At 34.1% G+C, this 26,312-nt stretch overlaps 1 protein-coding gene across 4 annotated transcripts in view; it reads left to right on the top strand.

The window, feature by feature from the left end:
- The window catches only part of LOC134529382 (ceramide glucosyltransferase-like), a 103,006-nt gene extending 87,113 nt beyond the window's left edge, over positions 1-15,893 (top strand). For all 4 annotated transcript variants that reach the window (XM_063363381.1, XM_063363382.1, XM_063363384.1 and 1 more), the window contains one exon: positions 7,233-15,893. In XM_063363381.1, the coding sequence (XP_063219451.1) occupies positions 7,233-7,406 (174 nt within the window). In that variant the 3' untranslated portion in view covers positions 7,407-15,893. The remainder of the gene's footprint in view (positions 1-7,232) is intronic.
- The last annotated feature ends 10,419 nt before the right edge of the window (positions 15,894-26,312 follow it).

Genomic DNA, 26,312 nt, shown 5'->3' with positions numbered 1-26,312 from the left:
GAAATACAACAACAAAGAATAAAAACTATCCCTAAGTGCAAGTTACCAACTTAACGATACGTTACAAACATAAACACTAAAATGAAAATATTAAAATCAAACAAATTTAACCAAATAAAAATTACTATTATAAAATTAACATAAAAATTATACAGGTGCACCATCCTTTATCCGAAATTCCAAAACCCGAACAGCTCTAAAATCAGAAAAATTTTTTTCGAAACTTCAACGTCCACGATATTGTTCGCAGTTGTGTGGCAAACTCAAGTCGCGATCGCGTGACTAGTGCGAGCGAGTGACTTGGCAGCACTGCATCAGCAAGGCAGCATGCAATTTGGCAACGCCGAGGCGCTGTGTTTACCGTTTGTCCGGCAAACTAGCGCCAGTTACAGCTTGCTGCTTGGCTACGATAGGAGTTGTTTTATCGCGTTTAGTAGTTAACCGTGTTGTTACGCGAACGTGTTGCCATATTTGAAGACGGCAATGGCAAAAAGGCATTCCGATATGAAGATGGGTGGTAGCGAAAAAAAACAAAAACACTTAACATTATCAATAACTCAGAAGGTGGAATTATTGCGGAAACTTGATCGCGGCGTGCCTGTACGACAACTAACAGAATAATACGGTGTTGGAACTACAACTGTGTACGATTTGAAGAAACAAAAAGACAAATTGTTTACGTTTTTTAGTGAAAGTGACGACAGAAAAGCAATGGAGTGTAGGAAAACAATGCATAGGGCACAAAATGAAGATGTTGACCGTGTGTTGATGGAATGGATTCAGCAACGGCGAAGTGAAGGCGTGCCATTGAATGGCCTAATGATAATTATGCAAGCGAAAAAATTTCACGAAGAACTATAAATTCAAGGCGTGTGTCAGTACTCAGAAGGCTGGCTGCAAAAATTCAAGAAACGTCACAGCATCAAATATTTGAAAATATGTGGCGAAAAAGCTTCAGCTGACCACGAGGCAGCCGAAAATTACATAGATGAATTTGCCAGGATTGTTGTAGATGGAAACCTCAGCCCTGAACAGATCTACAATGCTGATGAAACGGCTTTGTACTGGCGCTATGTACCCAGGAAAACACTGGCTCCGGCTGATGAGAATGCGCCGTCTGGATATAAAGATGCTAAGGATAGATTAACTATTCTTGCTTGTGCTAATGCAGCAGGTACACACAAGGTGAAGTTGGCAGTTATAGGAAAAAGCCAGCATCCTAGGTGCTTAAAAGGTGTGCATAATTTACCAGTGAATTACTACGCGAACAAAAAAGCGTGGGTCACTCGTGAGATGTTCACTGACTGGTTTAACAACCATTTTGTCCCATCAGCACGAGCTCATTGCAGTGAAGTAGGATTGGATGATAACTGTCCTGTTGTGTTGTTCCTAGACAACTGCTCTGCACATCCACCGGCAGAACTTCTAGTTAAAAACAATGTTTCTTGTGTGTACCTACCGCCCAATGTGACGTCTTTATTACAGCCTTGTGATCAAGGAATTTTGCGCTCCATGAAATGCAAGTATAAAAACAACTTCATGACGTGCATGCTAGCTGCTGTAAATAGAGGAGAGGGAATTAAAGAATTCCTGAAGCATTTCAGTATCAAAGACGCGCTGTATGCTATCGCGAATGCGTGGAATCTAATTGAAAAATCAACATTAACAAATGCTTGGAATAGGCTTTGGCCTAAAACGGTTTTTGACCGAAGAAGACGATTACGATGACTTTGTTACAAGTGACACTTCAAGAGGTATTTAAAAATACCATAATTCGTGCTGCTTCATCTCAGGAGAAGGAAAATCCTGCTCCAGGCCGATCACGAGACGTACGAGTTGACGGCGACATCTGCGGCAATGACGACGCACCATAAACATTCTCCAGATGTTTTACAGTATCAGTTGTTAAAAACAAATTATTTTGGCGATTGTTTCAGGTATTTATTTATGCTGCAGTGTTTATTTACGTTATGTACTTTGTTTTTTTTTGTACTATGTTGCTTGAAATCCCTTATGCATCTGACATAACATAACTTGGCTTTACTAGGCCTCCTGTATTAAAATTCCGAAATTCGGAATGCTGCTGGTCCCGACCATTTCGGATAAAGTATTGTGCTCCTGTATTGTCTTTCCAGCATCCTGAGGCCATCACGCAGCAAGTGCCTCAAAACTTTAGAATAATATAGCACCAAAAGTTTTCTGTTTAGTAAACACCAAAGAAACACAAAATGGCTGAAAAAAATTCGGTTTTGATCAAAAATCCTTACCTAATACTTGCCTGAATGCATCCTAATATCATAACACTGTGTTGTAGTCAAAGAACCATAACAGGACAGCACCATTTTTTATTTTCTGCTTTAAACCCACCTTAAATAATGATGGCTTAAATACATTCACAAGCACTATCAAAAACATAAACCATACTCTGGCATTTGAACACACAAGTAATCAAAGCTCTCTCTCAAAACAGTGGATTATCGAAAACAAAGATTATTATATTGACATTTTAAACTGGAAGAGAAACAATTATATGGGGGGTGTTTGAATTTTTTTGGTCAAGCATTCCTAACTGAAAAAATTAACTTCTATGTCCATGAACTACGACAGATAATATGGGCACTCTTTTGCCACGGACATTAAAAGATGTGGGCACAAAGTTGCCACGGAGTACAAATCTATAGTCACAATTTATCTAGTCTGTAGAGATCATGCCTGCATAGAGGCACTGGAAAATCGTAAAAACGATATAGGCTCGAATAAAAGTGACAAAATGGTTTACCGACGAATAAACGCTACAATCCCGTTTTTAGAAGTAATCATTAAAAGTTCAAGTAATATTAAAATTTCCAGTAAATTTTAGGTGTACGTTATTTTTTTAAATAAACCATTTCTTATTATTAATGGCCTAACCTCATACAATAAAAAACATTGTTTATTTTATGCATCTTCTTACCGTGTTTGAAGATTACCTAATAAACGGTGACGATGGCGAGCCATGTAAACAATCAACACAATCTATGAATCTTGTAAATAATACTAAACACAATTTAAATACGCATAGGCTCGTGCGGAAACTTGGTTAACGGCAAACGTAACGTTTGACCCAAACAAATGTAAACGATTAAAGAGAGATGTTTATTTACGTGCATGAATATTTTCACGGGAAAGAAAGTGAAAACATTGAAGTGGCCATGTTTGCCAACGTGTGCGTGCGTGTGTGATGTTAACACAAGCAATCAAATTATTTACTGTTAAATGACAACAACTAAAATATAAAAATGCATTAATTTAAGTTTACAATACACGCAGCTTATATTTGGCAACTACAAAACAAAAATTACGAAACTCTACTTCAGTCAAATTCGTTAGCACTTTAACGGGAAAAAAAGATGGCAGTGATGTAGCTCTATGCTTTTGTTGCTCATTTGTTGAACGTACCTAGTGTGTTCCTAATTTCCTAACCCGAAAAAAAAATGGTAATCTGTGAAACTAAAATATTGCGCTGCTATTCACAATAAAATTAAGGTTATTAACCAGTGTTAATGTTGAACGGTTTTTTAGCAAATATAATTTAATTGTGACAGATCGAAGAACCAGCATGACTGAAAAGACTGTTGAAACATGCTCAATGCTGTCTTTTAATTTTTGTTAGTGGCAAAGTTACATTTTATTTAAGAACTCTGTGAAAATTATTTTTGATATTCGGCTTTGTGAAAGTGATTTTTGACAGTTATGTTTGTTACTTGAACAACATTGGCGTTTTTTCATTGATATTTTAACATCTCAGTTGCAAATTTTTATTTTCAGTGTTAATTGATGTAGGTACTTTACAATTGTGATATTTAAACTTTTATGTTACGTGTTATTAAGGGGCAATTTTATATTATATGGACAGCTATACCATCGTGAATTATGTATATAGAAAATTTTCAAAACCGTTTTGAAAATATGGAATAATCGAACAATGAATAATAGAATCACGTAAGAATTTTCTAGTCTATTAAAATTAAAGCTATATAAATGCTATATGGCAAAATATAAATGCTACGAACAGCCATTATAAACGCTATTTTCTAGTGCCTCTATGCATGCATTAGCAGCAGACTTGCTGCATTTATCTATGATGACAAAACTGACATTGCAACTCTGAAACAAAACACGTAAATAAACTGGATTTGAGAGGAAACTAATTATTAAACGTTTTCGTGGTCGCAGTTAACAACCAACATGGAAGAATAACTAAGTTTTAACTGTAAATGTGAGTTTTTTTTTTCTCTCAATATTCCAGATACAAAGCTTCTATTTAAAAAATTTCCCATTTGTCATGGAATGGATTAGTTTTTGTATTATTTTGCAGTTAACTTAAATTTCCTCTCCCAATAAATGTGCTGTAAGTGAACTGAGATTTAACATAGAATTTAGTACTGCAGTAAACTCTCAATTATCTAGGCTCGGATTATCCATCCTTAAATTAAATTAAATTAAATTAAATTAAATTATTAGTTCGTTATATTCTGAAGATGTAAAAAAATTATGGCATCAGTCTGGCGCACTTCTTTGCTGGGCTGTTCTATATTTTTGACCACCCTGTTGTAACGAAAACTATTACAGGGGTCTATGCCATACTGTCTTATTTAAATAAGTAAATTACCATGAACTAGTAATGTACGTGAAGGCGATCTTCACATGTCTATTACGACAGGTTTTCATGATGTTAACAATGTCATTTTCTCATGCTGTTTGTTTCCCAAGCTTGTAATTGCAACATTTTATGACAAACACTGCAGCCACGGCTCCGCAAGATGCAAACGTATTGCTGCATTCATGTTTGATTTATGGAAACTTACCTGTGTTAGGTCTGTGAAAAGCACGCCTCGGAGAATTGATGTATTGAAGTGCTACTTATTTATTCCTCCAACCTGGCAAAAGTTTCTTCATGTGCTAGTTTTATGAAAAGACAAGGAACTGAGAAGAAACTATAACTTGCTGCCAAGGGGTAAAAAAATTAGTTTCAGGAGGGGGAGAGAGTATGACTGCCGCTTCTCCAGCAGATTGAGAAAGACAGCACGGTGCCACAGTGCCATATTGTTTATGTTCCAGTAAGCAGAGACACAGTACACAAAGACTTACTTGTGCTCAAAATTATACTGAAGATAAATATATGGTGTGGCCCAAATTCGAGGGTGGCCCTTACCGTGACACAGATTATCTGGTTTTTTTTACAGAATTTCATCTATCCGAACATCGGTAGGTCCCAATTAACACGAATAATCGTGAGTTTACTGTATATATTTTCCAAACATAACTATGTAAACTACAAAAATCATATTTTTTTTATTTACCCTTTTAAAAAAGATTTTTATTTTCTTAATAAGTCTAAATTTTGGATCCTTCAGAAACATCTTAACAGGGTTTTACTGTATGTATCGCAAATTAATTTCAGCTAAGTAACCAATCAGTGAATTATTTTTCTTATGACTGAGATCTTACCTGGAAAACTTGAACTCCAACTTTTTTGTCACGTCGAACTTAAAATTTACTCCACAATCCTCACTTGTTATTCTTCATGGACGAACAGACGGTATGGAGTGAGAAAAGTACAGAAACCCACAAGCAAAAATTTTTTCAATTAGATTCCACAGCAAGTTTGGAGTAGGCCCTTGTGACAGTCACTCATCAGTCTGTAAAGTACCAGATGATTCAACACAAAATGCCTTCAAGAAGCATCTATAGTCTCAGACTAGACCCATTCAAGGGTACATGGATGCTAGTGGATAATCCTACCTAATTTGGAACCACTGTGGTTGAGTGGTCAGACCACTTGCCCCCCACCAAGGCAATCTGGGATTGATTCCCGGCAGGTGGCACCCTGGATTTTTGGCAAATTGGAGACGTGGTGGATGTTGCAGTGTGTTGATAGTTTTCCTGGGGCACTCCAGTTTCCCCCATCATTGCATTCCATAACTTCTCCATCCACATCATATCACTCATAGTTTCTAATGACCTCAGTGCAGACATTAGGCTTAAAATTAATTAATTTCCTTCTAATTCTCTCCTTAACAACCCTTGCTTGTTTCTAGGCAGATCATACTGTGTCCTGCTTGCCATGACCAAACTCGAACCACCTACCTAGGTGTCAAGAAGAGCTCGCTGGACAGCTACCACCTAATCCATGAACTAGCTCCTAGACCTATTTATACCTTGCAGTTTTGGTTTTTGTTTTGTGTTTTACATCGCACGGTTATGCACAGATGCTTAAGGTGACATAACCTCCAAGATTTTAGTAATTACTTGTTGTGCCTTTTACCCAGCACTACACTTGGCCATTGGCCAGCCATGATCACTAGACATCCAACTGGGGGATCCTTTTAGGTGCCTCTGCACAAGCTACATCATCATAATCAAGGCACATTGTAGAAAAACTAGTAGATAGAGACACTATGTGATGCCAGCAGTCACAGCCCAGCATGGCCGAGCACGAGGGCCCTGAATGTACGTGCTTGCTGCTGAGCGAGTTCATTCAGCTCAAGCCAGGTTTGTTGGGTTGTGAGGCTGGCTGACACATGTCGTATCCTGCCAGAAGGTTTCCATTCATGTCTTGTGATCACAATGCCTCATCACTCTCAATGGTGAGTGTGCTGGCCTGCTAGCCTGCTGCTTGGAATATCAAGCCACTCTTTTAGAAACTACTTGTGGGATGTCTTTGGAAAACCCACATTGTGTTGCATCTGCTGCAGCCAGGAGTGAAGTCATTGTGCTGCGAGTACACTCCACAGTTTCATTGCGAAAGATGCAATACCATAGTCAGTAAATCCTTTCATTCTAGAGTATTTACAAATATTTTGGCTTCATTGAGAGGCTTATAGTGAGGAAAACATATAAATCAGTTACAAGACTTGAGAAAATATCATGCAAATGTGAGAATTAAACTGCCACCTACCTGGAATATAAAAGTTGAATATTCTTAAAAATAGGAAGAATGTATGAATTTGTATTTTTAGATGTTGTCTTTCACCTTGCTAGACAGATGCACTTGTATGCTTACTGTGAGTGTGTTTGTGATTCTAACTCAAAAACTTGTTCAGTGTAATAACCAATGGAGGATGAGACTTTTTGAATTTTTGTGTCAAAGTGGATATAAGTTGGTTCACCATTTTTAATTTATTGATGCTGTGTTATTTCATTCCTAAAATTTTTTCAACACTGGTATTGATATTAATTTTTTGTTACAGAATGGTTCGTTGCCCTTCAGCAAATTTGATTTTGTGGTTGGATGGCTGTTCCGTGAAATCAGCAGTCCATATTTATTTCTCCTTGCATTGTGGAATCCAGCTATAAAATGGCGAGCGAGAACTTACAGACTTCAGTGGGGTGGAGTGGCAGAAGAATTGAATTCAAAACTTTAAGTCTGATTTCAGCCTGTTAACTAATTTCTTACATCACGTCAAAATAATATTTTGCGTACAAATACTTTTATATGTATTTAATATAGTCTACTCCCAGGTATCCATGTTATCTACAGGTAACTTAAACCTTGGCTAATCTGCAAACTAAAATTATGCTTGTGAGGTTTGTCAGCTAGAAACTTTAAACGTTCCATTGTTCCATTGTGAAACACATCCTCCAGATAATGGAGTATTTGTGTAGCTATAAGGGTAGATAATGTTTTAGGAAATGTATATACACCATTGTGTGTAATCTCTCACTGGAGTGTTTGTAAAAATTTGCCAATTTCATGCACTACTGTACGTAATTACAATGCAGTGGTTAGCTTTTTCATTTTCTCTCACATCACACTGTTAATAATATTTATGAACGTTTTTACTTCGAAGGACATCTGTTTCGGATGGTGAGAAAATATGTATGAAGGAAATAAAACTCCTGGACCGATCATGCTATAGATAAAAAATGTTTGCTCGTAGCAAATATATAAATTTCCTCAACCAGCTACATTTATAAAATCTGAGTGGTTAATGAAACACTGGCAGAAGAATATAGATTTTTATAGAAAACACAGCTACATTTTTGACCTACAATTGCTCTTTGCTCATTGAATTAAATATATCATTAGTGGCAGCTATTTATCCATCATGTCCAGGTTAATACATTAAAAAAAAAGAACCTACTAAATGTAAAAAAAAAAAAAAATTAGACTATATGATAAGAATGAATTTTCATTGCTCTTTCCCCAGTTATAATTTGTTGAACTTCTGTGTATAGTTGGCCAATTTTGCTGCAATAACTTTGCTCATAACATATTTTATTTCTGACTGTTGAAATTTAAATTTGGTTTTGAGGCACTCTTGTAAGAATCAATTTCGGAACTTGGATTTGAGTAAAAATGGATTTGACCATCGTTTGGCCATCATTGGTTTTTATACATGGATAAGCACAATAAAATTAGCTGGAGGTTTTTTTACAAATATTTGGTCATGATAATATACTCTATAATGACTATAACTCTTAGCATTAAAAATAATTAATATATAATTGTCCAATTGTGATATCCAACATGTGTGAGATTTTGACTTGTAGATAATTATGTGTGTGAAGCATTAATGTTCTGCAACTACAGAAACGTAATTTTTTAGGAGTATAGCCAAGGCAACACATTTAATCTCTAATATGAATAGGTTTATGTTCCCACATTGAATCCATTTAAAATGTATTATGTTTGGACCGATAATTTTCTTATAAATTATGACAAAGTGTTACTTAATAAAATAAAAGGACACAATAAAAAGAGTGCCTCATGAAAATACTAAACTGTTTATAATTGAACTTTTTTGCAGTGGTTGAGGAAGTGGTCAATAATAAAAAATCTGTAGTTAGTTGAAACTCTTGGTTAAGAAGCCATGGTTGGCAAGAGTAGTCTGTACTTGTTAATTTTTACACCATCTGCCTTTGTATCATGTCCCACTTTAATATCCTTTTTTTAATGTTTGTCTTTAAAAATGTATTCTATCAAACAATCATTACAAATATTACAATATATCTGCTTACAGTGTTCTCTTGACACCAGTTTTTATGTTATTAGGGTCACTTCTATAGTCCTTCCAAATGTTTTTCTTAGAAAAGAACTAAAAAGTTTGTCATTTTAGTGCCTACAATCTTTCAAAATTCCTAGCATCATCATTGTGGACGAACCAAGTTATTTTTATCTGCTATTCTCGCATAGTCAATTTTTTAAAGTACCCATAAAAAAAATTTAATGTTTTTAAGCAGAAACGTCATTTTCAGGACTTCAATATTATTTGAATATGTTAACATAATCTTAGTTATACTGACAAGTTAAGCAAGTACATTTTTTTTATTTATATTGATTGACATATTAATTTCTCAGAAAAATCTAGACAGTTTCATTCACTCTTTTGGGCCACTTATTAAATAGTTTTAAATTTATTGCTGTTTCATTTTCAAAATTACACCTGCGCTCAAAGTAACGCTGTTCTATTTGTGCAGTTTTGAAGTAACACAGTCATAGATTCAAATTAACGCTTGTTTTTATTGACGTGAATTTGTTTTTATTTCTGTGCATGCACAAAGGCAACTGCACTTAATTAACATTAAACACAATGCAATGAATTAAAAAGATGACAACTCAACAATCTATAATATAATTTTTTATTAATACTAATTGCTATTTGTTTCCTTTATTACATATTTACTTGAGCACATTAAAAATGGTGCAATGTTTTATATTACGCAGAAGTATATCACAGACACTCATGTGTGTTCAGCCATGTTTATATTGCACCATCTGGAAAGTCAGCAGCAGCTCTGGTGAGAAAGGCCATAAAACTTTCAGGACAAGTTCAACTTGCACCAACCAGGCTGCACTAGTGGTAAGTCATGTGGTTAATAATTCAAGTATTATAGTGGGCAGACGTGCATTTAGTAAACAACAGATTTGGGAATTACGTTAACAGGTTAAAGAATCTTTCTTGTTAATATAAAATTTAAAGTTTATGCTGCTTTAATCTCATTGCAAATTAAAACAGATCCACTTAATTAATATTATTTTGTAACTCATAAAGGTTGTTCACACAATTTCTTTAGGTCCATTATGTATACATTGCGGCCTGTTAATTTTTTTGGGATGGTGATTTCAAAAAATGTAATTTGTGTGTATTTAAAGGTACTTTAAATATTTTTTTAATGTATTCAGAAATATAATTAGTATTTAAATGATTAGGGAACCTATTATTTTGATTAACATGCGGTCTTATGGGGAGGAAAAAATATTTGATTGGTATTGTTTTTATTAGCACACTGTTTTCCTGAAACAAAGCAAGGCATTACTTTGAGGATCAGGTGTAATCATTTTCAAAAATCCTGCCTAGCTCAAGGTTTTTTTTTTTTTTTTTTGTGTCTTTCACTTCAAGTATACTTAGCAGTGTATGAAGATTTGAATCTTGGGTTGCGGATTCATCAACTGTTAAGGGTGTATGTGTGTTAGGCGGGATGATAAGTGCGATGCTCGCTGGTATTTCTAGCGCGGTATAGCCTCTAAATGCAAGGCTCTAAACTGGCACGCAGTCTTCTTGTCGTCTCAGGAAATCTGTGAAATTTGATCGGTGACCGTAAGATTATATGGTGGAGAAATTAATATAAAGTTGTAATGCAAGTTCCTTACGTGCTTTCCAGAATCTGTAACGGTTGTTTTACGCCTAAAAATTACTCCGAAAACACACCTTTTAGCCATTTTCACTTTTCTAAAAACACAGTTTATAAACTCAATCTGAAATCAAAAATACTTTTTGGCCCTCACTCTGATATCTCTGATATCTTGAGTATTTTTGAAATTGTGTTGTTTTTATTAAAGCGCTGCGCACCCTATGTGTACCGGGGCAGATGGCACCCTTAAAGCAAGCACTTGGATTCCCTGAAATTTGAGGCTAGTGAAATGATTAGTACGTGCTAACATAGTCTGAGAAGCTGTTTGTTGCTGCACCATTGAGAGAGGTGCAGCAGCACCATTCAGAGACGTGCAGTGTTATAGGATTTGTTCCTCGCTGGTTTTACATGATTTTGGTTTCTAGTCTAAGGTGGTTGTTTGAACAAAAGATGGCTTAACCAACAGTTTTCTTTTTGTATTATAAAAGGATACATATATTAAATTTATGACCTGTCTGATACAATTTTGTCACATGATTCAAAAGAGGCAAATAGGAAGATAATTTAGAGACAGCGAGGATAATAGAAGACTTCACACCACATACACACTGACAGGAGACACCATAATTTCTGGCATAATTCTTGTCCTCACTTGATCCCCAAACCTTAATTTTACAGTGTGAGCAAGTTTATTCAGTACTGGCCAGAGATGTGTAACATCTAACCTCAGCAATGAGCAAATTCATGTGTTCTCATGTTACAAATAAACATATAATACAAAACTCGAACACAAAATTTAGCGTAGAATTCTTTAAAATAATGCAGAGTATGATAAATATACTCAAATTGTATTTTAAACTACACCTTTAGAATTTGTTACCAGAGCAGCTATGTTGACTTTTTGTTATTTGATTAGCAGTCCGAAATTTTTAAATGTATAATGAGATGGCTCTGATAAAAGCTAAAAAGATTTTAAAATTACATAACCCTGGATTTGGACCTAATTTTTAACATGGAATTTTATTAAAATACTGCCCATCTTGTTAAAATTCACTACACAATTAATATTATAATGTTTCTCTCTGACTTTGGGTTCTCACCATCCGCAACAGATGGCAGCACCGCGGTTGTGACACATTTCTGTTTCTTGACTTCCGTTGCATTCACGAAATCACTCTCACCAAATGCAGTATAACGAGAGCTAATATATTACATGTCAAAAACAAAAATTTGTATTTCATGTAGCACAGTTATCTTTTGATTTAGCATTTTTAAACTGTAATGCTCTACTTCATGCCACTTAGGCTAGAGTTCAAGGTCAGTGGTGATTTTGATTTGTTATTTATTTGCACTGAGTGAATTCAGTTTTCTACTGCCAAACTAAACCTTACCCATGAAAAAAAATTTAGTTTTGAACCAAACAAGTCCATGAATATTTTCTTACATGTTACAGAAAGGACCATAATATTTTTTCTAAACCAACCATTGACAAACTACATAGAATTTTGAAAAGTTAATATTCGTAATGACATTTTTGCAATTTTTGCAATACTTAAACTAAAATAGTAGGTAATTATAACAATTTTAACTACCTACACAAAAAAATCCACTTTAACACATTACAGCAATGGCAAAACAAAAGAAATTGATTGTAGCAGCCTAGCCTTACGGTAATAAACCATAGAAAATGTTAACTTTTGATGGGCGTGAAGATGCCAAGCTTCCACCATTGGGCATAGTGCTCAGCTCAGTCTATCAGCATTATCACCCACCCATGCTCCGAGGACTTTACTTTTGTATCCTTACTGATTTTCGTCATCCTGGTTATTTAATTAATAGTAAACTGTTAAACTGAATTTTATTTTCTACACTTTGCCGTGATACAAAATAGTAGAAACCACCTTGCCTGGATGTAATATAATGTAAAAAAAATTGAATCAACTTAATTCTTTGAATACTGTTCATTTCAGATTGAGTTTGACTTTCTGATTCTTAATAAATCAAACTTTACCATTTAGTGTATTACAAAAGTTCAGATTTTCAATCATTATAGCAACAAGTTTTGAACTGAACCAATCCATACATTTGGTTTGTTGATTATTTTTAGTTTTAGAAATTGTATACTTCCATGTATTGCTGCGATTTCAGTTAGCTACTTGGATTACACTTAAAAAATATATATAAATTAATGAGCACACTACTACAATTTGAATTGGTGTTGTTATAGAACTGATCCATCTATGGATATTTTCTGTCTATAAAGTAGTGAAATTACTTTGTGACATCAAAGTAAAACTTTGACATAGTGTTCTGGTAAAGTGATATTGGGATTATGCAAAACGCTTCTCAACGTTTAAATTTATGCTAGGTCAAAATGAACCCATGGAGAGTGTTTGTTGCAGTCTTTTTTTTATCATACTGCAAAAGTGTACAGCTGCAAACCTTACATTCAACATTCAAGTTGTAAACTTGTAAACAGTATTTTTGTCCACAATCTTTTTACAAGTAAAATTATATATTGTGCTTGCTTACACAGCTTTTCATCACTAGACAATTTTTCAAGCTAATTATTTTTTCTTATACACGAGTAGAGTTAAATTGCCTGTTGGATACTTGGGAGTCGACAATATTTTTAAATTAGGAGAAATTAGCTTTAGTTAAAATATTTTTGGGCCATTTTATACCAAATCATCTGATTTTATAACATTATAGTGCATCATCATCTCAGATTTTGTTCAAATATTTATCATTTACACACACTTGTAAAATAACTGCAAACAATGTTTTTAAAGCAAATTCTTATCAATAACTTGCATCAGGTAAAGGAAAATAAAATTACCTTATTTTTCAAGCTATCAAGTGATTTCTGGTGTGTATTAAAGCTAATTTTCAGCTGTACCTAGGAGTATAGCTAGTTACAATAAAAAGTTACTTTAAATTGACAATAAGCATGCAATACCAATGTTTGAGTTTTCAACAAAATTTGTAATTTCTTTAAGGTTACAAATATCACCTTATTGAAACTTTTTTTTTTATGATTGGTGTTAGTATATATTACAATTTTTCCTTTTTTCATAGTCATGATAAGCAGCTCTAAAAATAATAGGCTAAATAAAAAAAATATGAAAAATGTACAATTATTAGTATATTGGTTTTACCAATGTATTTATTTTGTATTGAAATTTGCTCTCAAAATAATTAGACAATAGACTTGTAAAAGAAACAAGTTTTTCCTTATCATAGTTATTAATGGCTCCTAACAAAAATCATCATAACTTGATTGATTAAGTGTAACTGATACATGATTGGAATGCATAAATTTTAGTCTGCCATCCAAGAATGCCATTGGTATTTATAATTTTTCCTATCTACCAACTTGGTTTTAAATAATTATGAACTGGTTTGTTTGATAATTATTAATATAATATGTCATCAACTTTGATTTTTTTCTGGACTGAAACCCTTTACGCCACACGGTAATGCTCTACGAATTAGGGCAATGGCACCTCCAAGACTTCAAACTGCGTACTTGGATACAGACCCTGTGCTCATAAATTTGAATCATGCCATGTGTGTGTGAGGCAATGGCCACAGAGGACCCTATGATGATGTGAAGAATACCCTGACACTGTTGATGTATTCCTGAGCTAACTGGAAAAATCTTTGGCACTGAGAATCAGTTCCTCAGCTCCAGTTGCTAACACTTTTATTGCATTTTGAATAACACACAAATAATGTTTTGCAAGAATCTTCTTTTTTTTTTTTCTTTTTTTTTCATGTTGCAGTGAAGTGATGTCTAGTAAAAGCTTGCATCATCCACAAAGTCATCTACTGACTCTTTCTTCTATGTTTCCAGGGTTGATTTATCTGCATATATCTATTGCTTGAATTGAAAATTCGCTTAAATATTCCATTTTCAAGAAATATGCACGTAGCAATGACACAAAAATTTAACTAAAAAAGTCTCTAAATAAACAGTAATGGTGCTGAACATCACAAACACTTAAATTTCCAGCAGCCTTTTGTTAATTTGTATTTTGTTTTTCAGTTTTTAGGTGCACATTAAATAACAGTTATAGAAATTATCTCAAAAAATTTGGGATTCCTAACGTAAAAATTAGTATGATCTTGCAAACAGTGTATCTATTTTTTTCTAGATTTTATTTTGCTCAATTAAAAACATACACTTACACTGTGGTATAAAATATTGTAAGAAAATGTTATTTAGAGGTTCTAAAAAGTCCTGAAATTAATTCACCAGGTATTTGTAAACCTCCTGTGATAGGTATAAGTTATGAATCTAGATCTCTGGCACAATTATTTAAAACTGGTCACAAACACAAAAACATATGACAAGCAATAACTCATCATCTAATAGAGTACCGTCATCCGGGGTGAGATTGGTCCATTTTATGGTGTTATTTACGTTGCAGCTATTGTAACAGACAAAAAAATACAGGAAAAATATTTTAAAAATTAGTAAAATGTTAATTGTGTTATTCAGGAATATAGCATGATTAACATAAACAAGTATGTAACATATATTCTAAAATATATATTTTTTTTAATGTGGAACAATCTCACCCAGGTTTGGGGTGACTTTGGTCCATCTTGTGAATACTGTTTTCATAGGTTGATATTCTGTTCTGGAGCAATGTCACCCCTTGCACTCGGCAAGACTGGCTTTTATCAAAGAAAGGAATAGCTCAGGAACTAATATTTAGATGTAAATATATGCGTTAAAAATGGCCACATGACAAAACATTATTTTAGAATAACAAACAGTTAATACATTTTTCAAATACAGTTACTGTCACCAACTTAATGTTTAAAACAAAATTTGAACATTTTAAATTGAGTTTTTTCACTATCTACTGACAAGTTGTGGATATATTAAAATCCTACATAGTAAGAATTTAATTCTGGCACACTGTAGAATCCCCTTTTACTTAGAAGTTTAGGAAGTGCAATTTTTCTTATTACATCCTCCCATTCATATTGTAGAGATTCTTGTTTCTTCGGCCATTTCCAACTTTTCACAGACTTCTCCATGCAACTAACAGTTGGTCCTTTTTCGTCATCAGAAGGTAGTCTCTGGATAATCCCGAGATACTCTTCACCATTGTAACAAACAGTTATGAAATCATTTTCCTTCAACTCTTTCTTCTGATGAAAAGTCAAATATGATGAAGTTTTTTTATATGAGTTTTCATTATCTTCTTCACTGAAGGTCTCACTCAATTTATCGGATCCCAGATCCATTTCTTCGGTTTCACCTGAGGCATCACTTTCAGCCAAAACGACTGGTAGTTTAGGACGTCCAGGTTTTCTCTTTGAATTTTCAGGTTCAGGCTCATTTCTCAAATCTTCAATTGTAATGCTTTGTCCAGCAGGCACACTTAGTTTCTTCTTCCTTTGCTTTCCAGTTTTTACTCCTTCGATGTCCTTACGTTGCTCCAGCAAGTGTTTCAGAAATGCATTGCCTATGGTATTCATGTCCACCTCTTCAAGGCTTTGATATCTGGCCAATAATTCTTGCTTGTTGACTGGATGGATGCTACATTTCCTGAATCCTGAAATCAGATTTAGCTTCACATTAGGAGAGATATCTTCAATTAACTTCTTTAGAAGAGAAGGGAATATATCTTTTGAGATTCCAGACATTCTGCTTCCACTCTCAGTATCTCTCCATTCTGCTAGAATTTTTCGCCAGGCCAGTTTTACCGTTCTAAATACAGCTACATCTAATGGCTGTGTGACATTTGTAGAATTGGGTGGCAGACATATGAAACGAATATTAAAATCTGCACATGCTTGAAGAACTGGTTCACTAATGTGGGAAGAAAGATTGTCACCAACTATTACTTTTGGACCATCGAGCTGTTTCAACCTTGGCAACATCAACTTCATAAACCAGTCCTCAAATGTGGAATTGTCGAACCACCCACTGCTAGTTCTATTGTAATGACAATATTTGGGTCCATTTAGTGTCCAGGTGTCCCACAAATGTTCTCCCTTATACACAACATACAGTGGCAACAGTTCCCCACTGGCACTGCCTGCAAACATTACTGATGTAGATGATTTTGTTGTGTTACATATATGCTCTAAATACTTGGTCCCTCTGCGGCAAATTACATTTTTTTGACCAGGATCATCTCGCAGGTTTGTTTCATCAAAATTCCATATATGTGTTGGTGGTACATTTTCAACTTCTTTCGCCAAATTGTCTAGGTATTCTTCGATAATTTCTTTGCTGACAGCAGCTCGTACTCTTTTTATGTTTGAATCAAAACGAGTTGTGAGAATGGGATGTCGTTCTAAAAACAATTTAACCCAATCTGCTCCTGGCATATTATTTTTAAATTTCGGGACAACTCTGCCGGTCTTGACTAAATAATTCTTGACACAGAATCTTAAGTACTTTTCAGTGACTGGAAATCCAAATTCTGCAAGTTTCAACACATGGTTTACAAAAGCCTCCTCTTCCTGCGGAGTAAACACTGTTGGCCCACCAATTACAGAGCTTAGCTGACCTTTCAACTTGTTTATTATTGTACTACGAGAAATACCATAATCCTTAGAAGCTTTGCGTTGAGAAGATCCATTACATCTGATGTCTTCTATGCATTTTTCCAGTGTTTCAGTCTTATAGCTTATATAGGGACGAGATCCAGCCACACGTTTGTACTTTCTAGGCATTATACCCTGAAACAAAGGAAAAAATCCATTCCTATTTGGAAACTTTAGTAAAAAAGACAGACAGGCTTGATTTGAATTAATTATTAGTTACAATTTACATTTTAACTAGTTAACTTTAAAATGGGGTGACTTTGTTCCAGGACCAAAGTCACCCCTTTTTAACCTAAAAATGTACTTGTCATTAATTATTTTAATTATTGGCAAATATTGATGTTTAACTATTTAAATACTTCCCGATACTTTATTAGCATACTATAAGGCACTAAATATGTACTTACCAGAATTGTTGCCACTTTCGTTGCTAGTCTTTCATGTGAAAGTTATCAGCTGTTGTTCCCGCCTAAAATATATCAACTCAAAACAAACTAGTGCTGCTCCTAGTGAAATCTCCTGAATCTCAAAAAAAACTATGGCAGTGTAACCAACATATATGCTAGAACAAATGAAAGCCCCTACAACCCAAAATTTCCCACTGACTGTGTCCTGGTAAAAATATATAAGAAATTACCCTAGGTGGAACAATGTCGCCCTGCAGGACCAATCTCACCCCGGTTGACGGTACTTTTCAAATGGCAGAATTTAAAATGTTTATACTGTTTTATTGAATGCCTAGTAACAATTTTGTGAAGTAATGTAAAAAATATTTTATTTAAATTTTTTAATATGGTCAACAGCTTCATGCCAATGACTAGAGAGTCAATCTTTAATAGACACTCACTATAATATCTAGGGGTGTGCAAATACTCGCAATTGCAAATATTCGTGCGAATCAAATATTTGATTCGATTCACATTCGAAACCAAATTAGGTATTAGAAAATTTCAAATATTTGAAAGTTTTCGAATGTATTAAAACATTACTTTTGTTTGAAAAAACGTGTGATACAATAATGTTGAACCTCGAGAAATCATTTTCCGAGAGACTTAATAGAAGAAAAAAAAAACTGTAAGCGGACCTTTACTTACATCAAATTTTAGGTTAGGTAAATGGGCATACTAAGAACAGTTAAAGCCATTGTAGCGTGAAAATTGTCATAAATGCTTACGATTTTACTGCAAACTTTACATGATGTGTAGCATTATTAATTTATTATATCCAGTTGTCCTTAGCACAATTTTTAGGCGAGCCATGTCTGTGCCATATAAAAGTGTAAAACTATTTTAAAAATGCCAGCGCATCAGCTTTCAATAATAACCTTTAAAAACTAATGCACACATACTCTTTGGTCACCATTCTATTAATTTTACTAATACAAATCTAGAGAATTTTTTTTAACGATAGAAAAGTAAACACAGCGGCCATCATGGCTACAGGAAAATGGTTTATGGTTATGGCCAGCAGAGCGGTCCATGGCCAGAGAATTGTGTTGCTAGAATTGCTCCAGCGCAATCGCTTTTTAAACTACCGAAAATGTTACGTAAATAATTAGATAAAATTAAAAATACAAGATAAACAAAATTCATTAACAATTATTTTGCCTTGACACGTTTGATTCCAAAAGACTCTGAGAACGGAATATTGACCATGGTTACGAGCAGTTGTAATAAACAACTCTTCGATATATTGATTGGTAATCGATTGACTATTTAATGCGGAGAATAAAACTGATACATCGAAGATCTGTTTACTTTCTTAAACTTTTTTTGCCGTTTTTAATTTTCAGAAGAAGTGAAGTTCAGATCGTTGTTTTTCTGCTTCTGGGAACATTGTCACTTCCAAGAGGCAATGCCTGGATCCAGAACATGTAAAGGAATTGGTCTTTTTGCACTGCAATTTACGTAATGTTGATGGCAAGGTGTAGGCTTGGCTTTTGATGAAGACATTTCTATATCACTGATTGTGTTTTATTACTAAACCATTAGAAGAGACTTAAAAATTTACATATTACATGAGTTATAAAAATGTATATAAAGCTAAAGAACATAACTCTTTTAAACAGCAAATTATAATATGCCAAATTTTGACTGTAATTATTCAGATTTATACCTAGAGCTTAATTAGAAAATATTCGCAAATTATTCGCTATTCACAATTTTTTTGCAATATTTGATTCACATTTGATTTGCATTGAAAAAGTCACATTTGCACAGCCCTAATAATATCTCTATTAATCACAATTTCATCTTTCAAATTCACACTCGTGCCTTACCTGGGACTCGAATTGAGAACTCCTCGCACCTTAAGCCAGTGTGCATCCGACTTTGCTATGGAGGTCAGCTATAACATGAAACGGACAACATTGAATTCAAAATAGAATACACAATTCCTGTGTTGGATTTTTCAAATATTAGTTGCATGGTATTTAAATATATATTTTTTGCCTTCTCATCTTAATTATATTTTTTACAATGTTACATTGTTAGTTTGGGTTCTCAGTTGCCACGTTTGCTGACATGTGTTAATTTTTGTCAGGGCCATATATTTATTCCCAGCACCCATACATGACTAATTCATGAGCAACAAGTATGTACCCAAGTGGTTCAGTCTCTGCTATAATCTAGGAGCTTTCATCACTTTAAGCTTTTAAACAATCAAAAAGTTTTCATGTAAATGATACAGAAATCACTTATTCCAAAATTACAAAAATTATTCATTTTAAAATTTTTAACTGCTTTTAGTATATGTTGGGAGAATTTAAAAAGAAAAAATTAAACGCTGTGATATTGGTAGGTAACTTCTGTGCAATATTACATTATGTTGAAACTATAAAATTTTACATTGCTTGCTGTTTATAGTTTTTAGAATTATACCTTCTGCTTGGTTTACTAGTACATAAATAAAAGGCTGGAAATCAGCTTTTATTTGTCATGTTAAGAAGCTTGATATCTACAGTTAACTGATGCACATCAAAAAACAGAATTTACTCCCAAACTAAAAAAATTACATTATTTATTTTTGAGACACAGACCTAAAAACCGAATGTGAAAATTAATTTCACAAATATATTTAAGTTTATGTATATATAACGAAAACGTTTAGCAAAATCTGTGATAATAACGTGCATGGCCTCAGGTAATTTGGCATGAAATGACCCGTTTGTGATATTGTAAATACAAATAAGCTAATTCCAAATAGAGACTTCAATTAAGTAGTTTCGAAGATTGGTTCAAGAAGAGTTGAGTGTATGTTGTACAAGGTGGAATTTGTCATTTCCATGGTGATAATTTGAGGAGCATACTACGACTATTTAATTATATATTCATATATATATGTATATATATATATATAAAGACATGGTTTATTTACTTTTGGGACTTTAAATTAGATGTCAATGCTAAGACAACAAATTTAAGTGAAATGTTGTGGTTGAATTAACAGTATTTAGTATTAGAGTCTAATTAAAGTTAAGCCTTTTTTAAATTTAAATTATAAAGCATGCAGTGTGTGCTACCAAATGGAGAAAGTTTTGGATGTGTCAGTAGATTATCAGTGACAATCGATAGTGCAACAGAACTATGTTTACATATCATAATGAAAATAAATTGAAAAGTACTCAGTGCTTTCTGGTAAGTTTTGTCTTTCAACTCTGAAGAATAAATTGTGATGTATAGTCAAACCGAAAAGTTTTTTTACCTTTGTGGTAACTGTTATGCATTGACTTGTAAGGTGTTCTTTTGTAAATATTTAAATATAATACAGAAAAAGTGCCTAACATTGTTGAAACTATCAACATTTAAATGTACTTATGTTGTTGGTCCAGTAAGTTGTTGTACTTTGTAATAATAATGCCAATAACTATCTTTTTCACTGGAAGCTGGTCACAGTTTTCTCTAAGGTGTTTTTGTTACATAGAAATGGAATAGAACTTATGCCTAGCTGTACAAAAATTAGTGCAATTATTGTTTTTAATGTATAGCATTTGTTATTGTGGAATTGTTTGTAATGTTTTTGTGTTTGAAATATTTTTTATCATTTTTTTCAAAATGTGTATTACATTATTTATATGTTTTACTGTGCTGTGAGTGTTTACATAGAAGTAGACTATCTAAAATTATGTTAAGCATAAAATTTTCCAATTTTTCCAATTATGTTGTTTCGTTGTACTAATATACACATAAAATGTTAAGTGTCAAGCATTAGGCTTTGATCTATGATCAGTTATTTGCGCATTTGCAACCAACCAAGATAATTCACAATAACCAAAATAATTCACACCAAAATATTTTTCATTTTCAATTAATACAACTTCAAGTAAACATTTGAGACATTTTCAAAATCAAAATTAAGTTTGCATCTTCTGACTTTATATATGTGTGTGTGTGTGTGTGTGTGTGTGTGTGTATGTATGTATGTATGTATATATATATATATATATATACATACATACATAAATACATTAATATTTTCTTTAAAAAATAATAATAATTTGGTATTGAATTTGGTTTTTACAATGCAAATATTTTGTACTGAAATTTCTATAAATGTTCAGACATGATAGTAAATTTAAAACCCTCTATTGTTATACCGACTTTTCATTTCAATGTGATTCTTAGTAATCAAAATTGTAGAAAAAGCATCTCTAATTATTATTAATATTATTATTTTATATTGTGACGGATGCAAAATATGAATGAGAAAATGGTTTACTCTGGAAGACCATGAGTGTGTATACACATAAGAACTGTTGGAACTGCTTACTGCAGTTGGTATTGTGCGGTAAGGTGGTGGTGAGCACACATGGTGTTTTCGCTATCGCAGGAGCCCCTTAGCAAAGTTTTAAACTTCTCAATCTAGTATCATTATGCTATTACGTAGTGTGTCACATGTACTCCATGTATTCTATGTATCCAGTCATTTGAGAAAACTCATTGCAAACAAGTAGGCCTGTGCGAATATCATTTTTTTTTAGTTCAAATTGAATACGAATATGAATATCAAATTATTTGCCAATACAAATATCAAATTTGAATAGTAAGAATGCAAAATAGAATCCCACTAAAAAAAATTTGTTCAGTGTTATGTAAAAACTTTGTAAAACAAGGAAAATAATACCAAATGAAAGGTTGGTTAAGTAAGCTACAATAATTATATGGAAAATGTTGGTTAAAATATTTAAATAATAAAATAATATTTTTTATTTATGCAGCTAACCTAATGTAACTTAACATAACTTAACTTAACCAAACTTAACCAAACTTAACTTAACCAACCAACCAACCAACTAACCAATAAACTTTTCATTTCAGTTCCTATTTACCTTAATTTCCACAACCAGCTACTCCATATAATGATTCAGAAAATTTTAAATTTTCGCCAACCGAAAAATACTGTGAATTTCATTGCAATCTCGTTTGCATAAAATGATTTTTTTTTATTCCCAAAGTAGTGATTGAATAAGCTTATATTTACATTTTTAAAACCTAGTTATTCTTGAGTTTTCATTGTTAACTGGCGCCAGGTAATTTTTATTTTTAGTTCAGCAATATTATCAACACAATTTTTGCTAGTTTCATCTTGCATCTTAAGAGTGAGCGTTAGTTAAATTTTTTTCTGCAGATTGGAATGAAATTTTGTCAAAAGTTTTATTTAGCTACTGTAGTTGTCTGTACGTAGTTTCGAAATTTTTCATAACATTTTAATTGAGATATTAAACCTTCAGTTTTAATAATTTAAAGCAGTTTTATACAGAATTTTAAAAAGTCTCGTGTCTGACGCGTTAACTATATATGCATGTAACCTTCTTGTATACTAAAATAAAATTTCATTTTATTAGGTGTCATAAAATTAGGTATCATCTCTGTATAATGTAGAAGTGTGGTCTTTTATGAAATCGCCTCTTACACGTTACTAACATATTGTAGAGAGATGGGGTGAAGCCCTTATAGAGACAAAGCACCATGGATATTTGTTAAGGCTAAAATATGTCGGAGCTATATCTGGGAAAGCCAAACGATGATCAACTAACATTACCAATTTTTCACACGTAGCGAGTGCAGACATCTGTGAAACTATTTCCCCCTAGGTTCGTATTCGACGAATTAAAATGGAATTTAAACTACATACAGTAGAAAGAATACTGCATCGTTTGATACCTAACATATGTCTGTGCACTGCCTGGAAACTCTATTGGAAGGTTTGTTGAAAGTCCAATTTCACGTTGATTTTGGAATTTTACACACAGTCGTTTAAAAATAATACGCGCTGAAGAGTGCTGCTAAGGATTGAGCAGCGGGAACTTTCCTGAACCAGGTACTTACTACCCGCTCGTAGTGGGGACTGGCGAGACCGTGCTAAGCCGCTTATCTCTCTTCAAGATCAGGAAAGGGGGCAGTGCATTGTTACCTGCCTTTTTCTGACCACTGAACCATGGAAGTGCAGAGTATATCAGTGCTGTCGTTCAAGTTCCTTGTGCCAGCCGAAAGAAACTTCCATCAACAGCTTCTATGTTCAAAGATGTAATTAGTAATCATATTGAATTCTTTAATATTAATTTTTATTACGTTACCGTATTTTTCCCTGTTCACTTACAATTTGGTTTATCTCACACATCTGCCTCCCTACTCTCAGTACGCCTTCATGGCCAGTGACAGTACACCTTGTTATCATTAAGGCCCGTTATGTAATGACATGGAAACGTAATCAAGCGGAAACGCATCTCGTAAACGCAAGACGACCATTTACGGTACTCCGTCAGCTCGTTCTACAGTGTATGGATTTCACGGAAACATAACAATACTTGCGCCAATAAGCGTAAAAAATACTGACATCACGCAACATGTAAACAAGCTCAAACGTGAATTTTAAACATGCATCTGTTTTTATGTTTAATTTTCGTTGAATTGTGCATGATGACTTCTGTTTGATGCATTTAACTAGTCAAACGGCTTATAATTTGAGACGCCTGAATTTTGCGAATAGATTTCGTGACTGGTTGTATTGCATATCACTGCATCTCGTATTCACGTAACTGATTGGGTGCTTGTTACTGTCACGCGTCTGGGCACTTAAAAACAATATATGTCAAATATCGTACCACATGTACGCTAATTTATGAATAATCACTTACTGTAATTTGTACATCACGGAATTCATTTATACACAATGTTATGATTCAACTATAAGATGATTTCAATTCTTGACTATTCTAAGACAGGGTGGTAGGAGGCTCAAGACTAAGAATGAAAGACAATTCAATATAGAGACTTGATTTACTGTCACGTACTATTACAGTGTTAGCTGTCACCTAATTCCGACAATGATCAGGGAGCCTCGCTACCACACCTCGGCAGGTTCCTTACCCACGCTGTGATGGGTCGCGCTCGCGGCAGGTTCTCGACGACGGAAAGCGGCGGCCGAGGACCACGGCGCTCCGTGGTTCCGATGTCCCGACTTCAGCCGTCCAGTCGCCGGTGACCAGAAGAAACCCCTTCTGGATGGTGGCTGTCGTGTTTATCCTTCTGTCCGCGTCCGTGTTGATGTTCCGTGTTGTCCCCTTTTCTCTCGCAGCGGCGGTCGGCCTTCGGCGACCCGCGTCGCTGTTTCGCTGGCGGTGTTGAAATTGCTGACACCTCGTGTTTGACTCAGGGCGAGCCTTGAAGCCGCTTGCCCGAGTGCTCAGAGCAAGTCATAACACTCTCCCCCTGGTTGGATTAAGAGGCTGTCCTCAGCCTAGGTCAAGAGGACACTGGTAACTCTGTTTAATACATTATTTTTCTTGACTAAGTTCCTTTCATGGAATTCTTGTGCTGTCTAGTTTTTTTGAGGTTAAATATTTGGTATGAGATGTTTTCATTGTATTGTCCATATATTTTATTATTTTCCTTGCTGGTTCAGACTGTGTTCGAATACATCTGACTCGGACTTGTTTTTCTTTGGAAATTATATTTCTGATTTGATATTTTATTTATTTATTGGATTTTCGGAGTTTTTTACGTGACTAACAGTTCAAAACTGCATTGGCGTATGTACAAATTACTTCACTAAATCAAAATTCCCCATTGCATCAAACATTCAAAGAACGTATAACAACCATGTGTATACAATCGAGGCTATGACTGCAAGTTTTAGACAGTGTATATGGGTGAATATCGTATTGATGTTTAATAAACGTTGCTATCACGCTCGCGTTCGTAAATTTTGTAAAGTAGTTTTTACTTCCACGTAATGAAGCCAGCTTTTGATGGCATAATTACACCCGGGAACAACTGATTTGTTTAAAGCATATTAAATCTTAGTCTGAATGCTCGGTTCGCCCACACTTTGTTATAATAAGTCGTATAGCATCGATCATACAATTCCGTATTCCTGTAGCTGTCTCGCCAGATGCGCAAAACTGGCATTAGTTTTCAAGAAATGATATAACCACAGAACAATTTTGAAAAGCAGCATAATTATAAATCGGCCCCTTTTCATTACAGTTATTATATTGAGGAAAATACATTTTGTGGGAACAGATTTTTTTTTACGACAACCAATAAATAGTTCGTGACTAAACGAATGTAGCACTAATAAACAGTTCAGTGACTGAGTAAATATTATCAATGTTACATATGATCAACAGCGTACCAAGCTGCTAAGTTGGTCGATATTGTACTATTAGCCCCGCCTCGCTTAGTCATGTCCCGATTAACCATTTTGTGTTATTATGATTGTGTTTGATGCAAAGTTTACCATTTCCTTGCCTTGAACTTATACGTGCAACATTGCACTTATTCACTGTCACAATAAAATAATTCACCTCCCTTCAATAAGTTGACAAAATGAGATTTAAATACATATGCAGAACTCACAGTCTACTTGACAAATCACTTGCAGCACTGACTGCAAAGGATGATTTCATAGTTCTGTTTGGCCGTTCATTAATATGATAATGGTAGTGTGCAAATTAAAACAGACCGCGATGTCTGACTGAATTTAAGTCTGCAAAGTACTGTATTGTAAATTAAAACTTTTCAGAAACAAGCATTTAAAAGCATCATGGAGGATTACGTAATGGGAGTTAAAGACAAAAGTTCTTAAAATGCTTGCTTACCAATGTTATTTCAGTTCAAAAA

This window comes from Bacillus rossius, chromosome 2 (assembly GCF_032445375.1).
Source record: "Bacillus rossius redtenbacheri isolate Brsri chromosome 2, Brsri_v3, whole genome shotgun sequence".
Classification (NCBI taxonomy): Eukaryota; Metazoa; Arthropoda; class Insecta; order Phasmatodea; family Bacillidae; genus Bacillus; species Bacillus rossius.
The sequence above is the reverse complement of the archived record's forward strand: the minus strand, read 5'-3'. Positions and strand labels throughout refer to the sequence as shown.